The 9267-nt window shown below is 51.7% G+C and overlaps 3 protein-coding genes across 6 annotated transcripts in view; all 3 read left to right on the top strand.

Moving 5' to 3' along the window:
• The first annotated feature begins 416 nt into the window (after nt 1-416).
• LOC133136804 (uncharacterized) lies at nt 417-5872 on the top strand. The gene is made up of 2 exons (XM_061254550.1): nt 417-1578; nt 2654-5872. The coding sequence occupies exons 1-2, from the start codon at nt 417-419 to the stop codon at nt 2671-2673; spliced, it is 1182 nt and encodes a 393-aa protein (XP_061110534.1). The 3' UTR covers nt 2674-5872.
• A 78-nt stretch (nt 5873-5950) lies between these two features.
• Nucleotides 5951-9267, top strand: part of LOC133136805 (uncharacterized) — a 15234-nt gene continuing 11917 nt past the window's right edge. Inside the window, exons 1-2 of one of the 4 annotated variants that reach the window (XM_061254554.1) lie at nt 5951-7076; nt 8188-8587. In XM_061254554.1, the coding sequence (XP_061110538.1) occupies nt 5951-7076; nt 8188-8207 (1146 nt within the window). In that variant the 3' untranslated portion in view covers nt 8208-8587. Of the gene's footprint in view, nt 7113-8187; nt 8588-9267 lie in introns of those variants that run through there. The other 3 variants (XM_061254551.1, XM_061254555.1, XM_061254553.1) reach the window with 3 other exon arrangements.
• Nucleotides 8618-9267, top strand: part of LOC133136803 (uncharacterized) — an 11258-nt gene continuing 10608 nt past the window's right edge. Inside the window, exon 1 of the mRNA XM_061254549.1 lies at nt 8618-9267. This exon is cut by the window's right edge and continues 360 nt beyond it. Coding sequence (XP_061110533.1) covers nt 8631-9267 — 637 coding nt within the window. The 5' untranslated portion in view covers nt 8618-8630.

Below are 9267 nucleotides of genomic sequence, written 5' to 3'. Positions count from 1 at the left end.
AATGGTAGAAGCTTTATTCTGTGGGGAAATTAGGAAATTGTTTTCTATGGAATAATTAAGCCTAGTGGGAGGGGCTATATGTTTAAAAGGGGCTGCTGTTCCCCTATAAGGGCAGTCTTGACTCAGTTACTGAGAAGGTAACATCGTTTAAATTGTTGGATATAAGTGTGAGTTACTGAAGAACTCAAGTGGGTAAATGCCCTTTTTCCTTTGGAAACCCTTTTGTATATAGAGTGTTTTGTTTTCTGTGTTTTTCCATTTTTTTGAACTTTTTCTTTGTAAATATTCACACTGTGTTGTCTTGGAGGCCGGCATAATTAAATCTCACTAAACCGAGATTTTCCGAGTACGCCTGAGTTTTTCGATTTTTGGGGAGTTCCCAAGAGAACCCCGCCACAGATGGTGTCAGAAGAGGGATGGCTACTCGGAGGAAGCTAACCCGCCGTCCAGGACAGCGCACAGGACTTCGTTCTCAGGGGCAAGAGAACTATGAGCGGGGGGCAACCGCCAAGCCAGACGTGGAGTGGGAGACTGCGGCTTCCTCATCCGAGGAGTCTGAGAAGGGGGCCAAGGGCTGGATGCACCCAGCAGCTCCGACAGCCGCAAGGTCGACAGGTGGACCAGATGGAGAGCTACTGGCATTGATGAGGGACTTCATGGCAGGACAACAGCGGAGAGAGGAGAACCTGTTGGCAGAGATCCGAGGCCTAAGGGTTGCTAAACCACGGACTGACCAGTTGCCTCGGCGTGCCACCCAGCCCCATCGAGATGGTGACCAAGTACAGCCTGCTCCGAACCTGCACATCGCAGCCACCCCAAGCACACTGACGGCAAGCAGTCCCAGACTTAACCTGCCAACACCAGCACCCCCGCATGGGCGCCAGGAGACACCAGCAGAGGCATCCGATCACCACTTTTCAGACCTGGACAACAGCCCAGACCAGCCAAGGTCAGAGTGGAGGCATTATAACGAACCAAAAATGCCACAATATCAGAGGGGCGAGGACATTGAAAACTATTTATTACGTTTCGAGCGCATTGCCAAAATGTGGAAATGGCCGGAGAGCGAGTGGGCATGCAGACTCGTTCCACTGCTGGCGGGGAAGGCATTGGAGGCCTACACTGCAATGGATGAGGACAGAGCACACCACTATACTGACCTGAAGGCAGCGCTGTTGGCGAAATTTGACATCTCTCCAGAGACCTACCGGCTGCAGTTCAGATCAACGAATGTACCACCGGGCGAGAGCCCCACCGAGACCTACCACCGCCTGAAGGGCCTCTACCGACGCTGGATTCGGCCAGGGCAGCACACCAAGGAGGAGGTTGGAGAGGCCATCATCTTGGAGCAGTTACTCCGGGTACTTCCTTTTGAGGTGAGGACCTGGGTGAAGGAGCATGAGCCAGCAGAGGGACTTACAGCTGCCAAGCTGGTTCTGCAGTACCTCAACGCTCGGAGAGGAGGACCAGCTACACATTTCACCAGGGCAGCACGCCGACCAACACCCCAGCCCAGGCCTGCAAGGAGAGAGGAGTGTCCAGGTAACATCAGTACTGCCCCAAACCAACAAACATCTGGTAAGGACTTTGTCTGTTTTTACTGTCAGCAGCCAGGCCACAAAGCTTCGGTGTGTCCCATACGTAAAGCTAAGGTCACAGGTGCTTGCTATGCACCCCGGCCAGAGGGGGGGCCCTCTGGGGATAAGGGTGTACGAGTTCAGCGCTATAAAACTGTGGTGGTTAATGGACAGCAGGCTACTGCTCTGTTGGACACTGGTAGCTTCATGTCTTTGGTTAAATCTAGTCTGGTGCCAGTGAGCAGTGTTGATTATAGCAGACAAGCGGACATTTTGTGTGTTCATGGGGATAAGCATCCTTATCCAAAAGCCGACTTAACGGTTACTGTGGATGAACAATCTTACCTGTTGACTGTTGGGGTGGTAGAAAACCTGCCTGTGGATGCCATCCTGGGATGGGACTTACCGGTGCTCATGCACTTACTGCAGGAAAAAGAACTGCCAGTGGAAACTGACTCTGGGGAGGATGGGGAGGAAAATGTGAATGTTTCTTGTCCTGTAATTACTCGAGCCCAGGCGAAAGCTGGTGTCCAACCACTCCCAGACCTTGACAGTAGTCTGTGTGAGGGTGGCATTAAGGGGCCAAGAAAATCCCGCCGCCAACGCCGCTTTGAGAAACAGCTATGGCCAACAGAACCTGAAGGAAAGAGTTTGCTGTCCAATAAAATGTGGGAAGTACCTGAGAATATGTCTGTACTGCAGAGGGGAGACGATACTTTGAAACCTTTGTTTGCTAAGGTGGTAGAAAAGACAAATGGGAAGAGGATAGGAAAGGCAAGGTTTATTGTTGATAATGATGTATTGTATACAGTGGAGGATGACCACAGACGCCTTGTAATCCCTGCTAGCTGTAGACCACTTGTCATGCACCTGGCACACACACTTCCATGGGCCGGACATCTTGGCCGCCACAAAACCTATCTTCGCATTAGTTCACGCCTATATTGGCCCTCCATGTATACAGACATTCAGAAATATTGCACCACATGCCCCACATGTCAGAAAACATGCACTGCCCGCAAGTCTGACCGAGCTCTTCTGCATCCACTGCCTGTTATCTCTACTCCATTCCGCAGGATTGCCATGGACATTGTAGGCCCTCTAGTGAAGAGCAGCGGTGGTCATCAGTACATTCTGGTCGTGTGTGACTATGCCACCCGTTTCCCAGAGGCCTTTCCCCTGCGCACCATCACCGCTCCCACTGTTCTGCGTGCTTTGGTTCAACTGTTCTCCAGAGTGGGGATACCAGACGAAATCCTCACGGACCAAGGGACCAACTTCACCTCCAGGTTGATGCAGCTCTTCCATAAACAACTGGGCATCTCAGCAATCAAGACCACCCCATACCACCCACAGACTGACGGTCTGGTTGAAAGATTCAACCAGACACTGAAGAAGATGCTACAAAAGTTTGTGGATGACACTGGCAAGGACTGGGACCGCTGGTTGCCATTTCTACTCTTCGCCTACCGAGAACTTCCCCAGGCCTCAACAGGTTTCTCCCCATTTGAGCTGCTATATGGCTGGGATGTACAGGGGCCATTGGATCTGCTCCAAAAGGGCTCCAAGTGACACCACTCCAAGTGACAGAGGCGTAGTACAGTTTGTGTTGGAGATGAGGGATCGGCTGGCAAGATACCAGGACGAGGCAGAGGTCAACCTGCGTGAGGCCCAGAAAAGCCAGAAGACCTGGTATGACAAACAGGCTCGGCACCGTGAGTTCCAGCCTGGCCAAAAAGTCTTGCTACTTCTCCCTTCTTCCAACAGCAAGCTCTTGGCGAAATGGCAAGGACCCTACATCATGACCCGCAAGATGGGCCCAGTCACTTACGAGGTCCATCAACCTGAAAAGAAGAAACCAGTACAGACCTACCATGTGAACCTACTAAAAGAGTGGAAGGAGCGTCCGATCCAAGCACTGATGGTGAGGGAGGTGGACATGGAAGAGGAAGAGGAGACCGAACTGGAAACCCTATCTAAGACTGCTACTCCTGTGCTGGCACATCTTGCACCAGAGCAAGCTGCACAGCTCCTCAGGAGGCTCGTTCCCTCTTTGCTACCAGCCCAGGACAAACCACCCTTGTTGAGCATGTGGTTCGTCTAAAGGATGAACGACCAATCCGCCAACGTCCCTACCGTATCCCACAACAGCTGGTGGACAAGCTGCGGCAGGAGGTGGAGGAGATGTTGAAGCTCGGAGTGATTGAGCCTTCCAACTCAGAGTGGTGCAGTCCAGTGGTCATCGTCTTCAAGAAAGATGGTTCTCTCCGGATATGCATTGACTTCAGGAAGCTTAATGCCATCTCAGAGTTTGATGCCTACCCCATGCCAAGAATCGATGACTTATTGGAGAAGATCGGAGCGGCCAAGTACATCACCACCCTTGATCTATGTAAAGGCTACTGGCAGGTGCCACTGGAGAAGTCTTGCCGGCCATACACGGCATTTCGAACACCAGCTGGACTTTTCCAGTTTACTGTGATGCCATTTGGACTGCATGGAGCGCCAGCCACCTTCCAGAGACTGATGGATGGGGTCCTCCAGGGTTGTGACAACTGCAGCGCAGCATACCTTGATGATGTGGTAATCTTCAGCAACACATGGGAGGAGCATGTCCAACACCTATCACTGGTCCTGAGAAGGATCCAGAAGGCTGGGTTGACACCCAACCCCTCCAAGTGTGAGTGGGCACAGGAGGAGACACGATACCTGGGTTATCAACTGGGACGAGGAGAGGTTCGTCCACAAGTGGATAAGGTGGAAGCTATCCAAAACTGCCCTCGACCTCGCACCAAGAAGGAGGTACGGTCCTTCTTGGGATTGGCCGGCTGGTACAGACGGTTCGTACCCCAATTCGCAACGATAGCAGCTCCACTCACAGCACTGACCTGCAAGGACCAGAGGAACCCGGTGACCTGGTCAGACGACTGTGAAACAGCCTTCAGCACCTTGAAAGCCAACTTATGTTCTTCCCCTGTCCTCAAGAGTCCAGACTTCAAAAGAAGATTCCTGGTACAGGTGGACGCATCGGCAGTTGGCCTTGGAGCGGTCCTGGCCCAAGGAGACCCTGGAGAAGAACACCCCATCCTGTACCTGAGCCGCAAGCTGCAACCACGTGAGACCAGGTATTCCACGGTGGAAAAGGAAGGCCTGGCCATTAAGTGGGCGCTGGAGAGCCTGCGATACTATTTACTGGGAAAGGAGTTTGATCTGGAAACTGACCACCGAGCTCTCACCTGGATCAACTCCATGAAGGACCACAACAGCCGCCTTACACGATGGTACCTCTCACTCCAGCCTTTCAGGTTCACCATCCGACACCAATCAGGCAAAACCAATGTGGTAGCAGATTACCTTTCCAGGTTGCCGCACATCGTCAACCTCCAGGAGGAGGGGGATAATGTGACGGAGCCACGGTGTCACTGAATGCGGGGAGCACGCGCACACACACACACACACACACCACACATTCCCCGTTCCTTCCCGGTCTCACAAAATATTTAATTAAACCGCAATGTGACGGAGCCGCGCTGTTACTGAATGCCGGCAGCACGCGCACACACACACACACCACACATTCCCCGTTCCCTCCCGGTCTCACAAAGTAGTTAATTAAACCTCAATATCATTCCCTCTTTTCTCCACCGTTTCAGTAGCGCGACCAAGGGTGCACACTTGGCAGTGCTATGTTCAGTTACGCATACATTCACACAAATACAAGCGACTTACTGTTTGTTGAAGGCATATGCGTCAACCGGCTCCCTCTCCATGAGCTTGGTTGGCGAAACAGAGGCGTAACTTTTCTAATTGTTTAAATAGTCTCTTTACGCACGCTCTCATGATCACATGATCTGTACACTTATGTTTATTTTTGTGTAAGGTTAATTTGCACAGTAAATAATGTATTTTGATTTAAGGGAACTGTTTAGGGGGATATAGTTGATCCTTGATTTGATAAATGGTAGAAGCTTTATTCTGTGGGGAAATTAGGAAATTGTTTTCTATGGAATAATTAAGCCTAGTGGGAGGGGCTATATGTTTAAAAGGGGCTGCTGTTCCCCTATAAGGGCAGTCTTGACTCAGTTACTGAGAAGGTAACATCGTTTAAATTGTTGGATATAAGTGTGAGTTACTGAAGAACTCAAGTGGGTAAATGCCCTTTTTCCTTTGGAAACCCTTTTGTATATAGAGTGTTTTGTTTTCTGTGTTTTTCCATTTTTTTGAACTTTTTCTTTGTAAATATTCACACTGTGTTGTCTTGGAGGCCGGCATAATTAAATCTCACTAAACCGAGATTTTCCGAGTACGCCTGAGTTTTTCGATTTTTGGGGAGTTCCCAAGAGAACCCCGCCACAGATGGTGTCAGAAGAGGGATGGCTACTCGGAGGAAGCTAACCCGCCGTCCAGGACAGCGCACAGGACTTCGTTCTCAGGGGCAAGAGAACTATGAGGGGGGGGCAACCGCCAAGCCAGACGTGGAGTGGGAGACTGCGGCTTCCTCATCCGAGGAGTCTGAGAAGGGGGCCAAGGGCTGGATGCACCCAGCAGCTCCGACAGCCGCAAGGTCGACAGGTGGACCAGATGGAGAGCTACTGGCATTGATGAGGGACTTCATGGCAGGACAGCAGCGGAGAGAGGAGAACCTGTTGGCAGAGATCCGAGGCCTAAGGGTTGCTAAACCACGGACTGACCAGTTGCCTCGGCGTGCCACCCAGCCCCATCGAGATGGTGACCAAGTACAGCCTGCTCCGAACCTGCACATCGCAGCCACCCCAAGCACACTGACGGCAAGCAGTCCCAGACTTAACCTGCCAACACCAGCACCCCCGCGTGGGCGCCAGGAGACACCAGCAGAGGCATCCGATCACCACTTTTCAGACCTGGACAACAGCCCAGACCAGCCAAGGTCAGAGTGGAGGCATTATAACCAACCAAAAATGCCACAATATCAGAGGGGCGAGGACATTGAAAACTATTTATTACGTTTCGAGCGCATTGCCAAAATGTGGAAATGGCCGGAGAGCGAGTGGGCATGCAGACTCGTTCCACTGCTGGCGGGGAAGGCATTGGAGGCCTACACTGCAATGGATGAGGACAGAGCACACCACTATACTGACCTGAAGGCAGCGCTATTGGCGAAATTTGACATCTCTCCAGAGACCTACCGGCTGCAGTTCAGATCAACGAATGTACCACCGGGCGAGAGCCCCACCGAGACCTACCACCGCCTGAAGGGCCTCTACCGACGCTGGATTCGGCCAGGGCAGCACACCAAGGAGGAGGTTGGAGAGGCCATCATCTTGGAGCAGTTACTCCGGGTACTTCCTTTTGAGGTGAGGACCTGGGTGAAGGAGCATGAGCCAGCAGAGGGACTTACAGCTGCCAAGCTGGTTCTGCAGTACCTCAACGCTCGGAGAGGAGGACCAGCTACACATTTCACCAGTGCAGCACGCCGACCAACACCCCAGCCCAGGCCTGCAAGGAGAGAGGAGTGTCCAGGTAACATCAGTACTGCCCCAAACCAACAAACATCTGGTAAGGACTTTGTCTGTTTTTACTGTCAGCAGCCAGGCCACAAAGCTTCGGTGTGTCCCATACGTAAAGCTAAGGTCACAGGTGCTTGCTATGCACCCCGGCCAGAGGGGGGGCCCTCTGGGGATAAGGGTGTACGAGTTCAGCGCTATAAAACTGTGGTGGTTAATGGACAGCAGGCTACTGCTCTGTTGGACACTGGTAGCTTCATGTCTTTGGTTAAATCTAGTCTGGTGCCAGTGAGCAGTGTTGATTATAGCAGACAAGCGGACATTTTGTGTGTTCATGGGGATAAGCATCCTTATCCAAAAGCCGACTTAACGGTTACTGTGGATGAACAGTCTTACCTGTTGACTGTTGGGGTGGTAGAAAACCTGCCTGTGGATGCCATCCTGGGATGGGACTTACCGGTGCTCATGCACTTACTGCAGGAAAAAGAACTGCCAGTGGAAACTGACTCTGGGGAGGATGGGGAGGAAAATGTGAATGTTTCTTGTCCTGTAATTACTCGAGCCCAGGCGAAAGCTGGTGTCCAACCACTCCCAGACCTTGACAGTAGTCTGTGTGAGGGTGGCATTAAGGGGCCAAGAAAATCCCGCCGCCAACGCCGCTTTGAGAAACAGCTATGGCCAACAGAACCTGAAGGAAAGAGTTTGCTGTCCAATAAAATGTGGGAAGTACCTGAGAATATGTCTGTACTGCAGAGGGGAGACGATACTTTGAAACCTTTGTTTGCTAAGGTGGTAGAAAAGACAAATGGGAAGAGGATAGGAAAGGCAAGGTTTATTGTTGATAATGATGTATTGTATACAGTGGAGGATGACCACAGACGCCTTGTAATCCCTGCTAGCTGTAGACCACTTGTCATGCACCTGGCACACACACTTCCATGGGCCGGACATCTTGGCCGCCACAAAACCTATCTTCGCATTAGTTCACGCCTATATTGGCCCTCCATGTATACAGACATTCAGAAATATTGCACCACATGCCCCACATGTCAGAAAACATGCACTGCCCGCAAGTCTGACCGAGCTCTTCTGCATCCACTGCCTGTTATCTCTACTCCATTCCGCAGGATTGCCATGGACATTGTAGGCCCTCTAGTGAAGAGCAGCGGTGGTCATCAGTACATTCTGGTCGTGTGTGACTATGCCACCCGTTTCCCAGAGGCCTTTCCCCTGCGCACCATCACCGCTCCCACTGTTCTGCGTGCTTTGGTTCAACTGTTCTCCAGAGTGGGGATACCAGACGAAATCCTCACGGACCAAGGGACCAACTTCACCTCCAGGTTGATGCAGCTCTTCCATAAACAACTGGGCATCTCAGCAATCAAGACCACCCCATACCACCCACAGACTGACGGTCTGGTTGAAAGATTCAACCAGACACTGAAGAAGATGCTACAAAAGTTTGTGGATGACACTGGCAAGGACTGGGACCGCTGGTTGCCATTTCTACTCTTCGCCTACCGAGAACTTCCCAAGGCCTCAACAGGTTTCTCCCCATTTGAGCTGCTATATGGCTGGGATGTACAGGGGCCATTGGATCTGCTCCAAAAGGGCTCCAAGTGACACCACTCCAAGTGACAGAGGCGTAGTACAGTTTGTGTTGGAGATGAGGGATCGGCTGGCAAGATACCAGGACGAGGCAGAGGTCAACCTGCGTGAGGCCCAGAAAAGCCAGAAGACCTGGTATGACAAACAGGCTCGGCACCGTGAGTTCCAGCCTGGCCAAAAAGTCTTGCTACTTCTCCCTTCTTCCAACAGCAAGCTCTTGGCGAAATGGCAAGGACCCTACATCATCACCCGCAAGATGGGCCCAGTCACTTACGAGGTCCATCAACCTGAAAAGAAGAAACCAGTACAGACCTACCATGTGAACCTACTAAAAGAGTGGAAGGAGCGTCCGATCCAAGCACTGATGGTGAGGGAGGTGGACATGGAAGAGGAAGAGGAGACCGAACTGGAAACCCAATCTAAGACTGCTACTCCTGTGCTGGCACATCTTGCACCAGAGCAAGCTGCACAGCTCCTCCAGGTTTTTCAGGAGGCTCGTTCCCTCTTTGCTACCAGCCCAGGACAAACCACCCTTGTTGAGCATGTGGTTCGTCTAAAGGATGAACGACCAATCCGCCAACGTCCCTACCGTATCCCAC

The sequence above is a fragment of the Conger conger genome, chromosome 9, assembly GCF_963514075.1.
Source record: "Conger conger chromosome 9, fConCon1.1, whole genome shotgun sequence".
NCBI lineage: Eukaryota > Metazoa > Chordata > Actinopteri > Anguilliformes > Congridae > Conger > Conger conger.
Note: the sequence above shows the minus strand (reverse complement) of the source record. Positions and strands in the feature narration are given on the sequence as shown.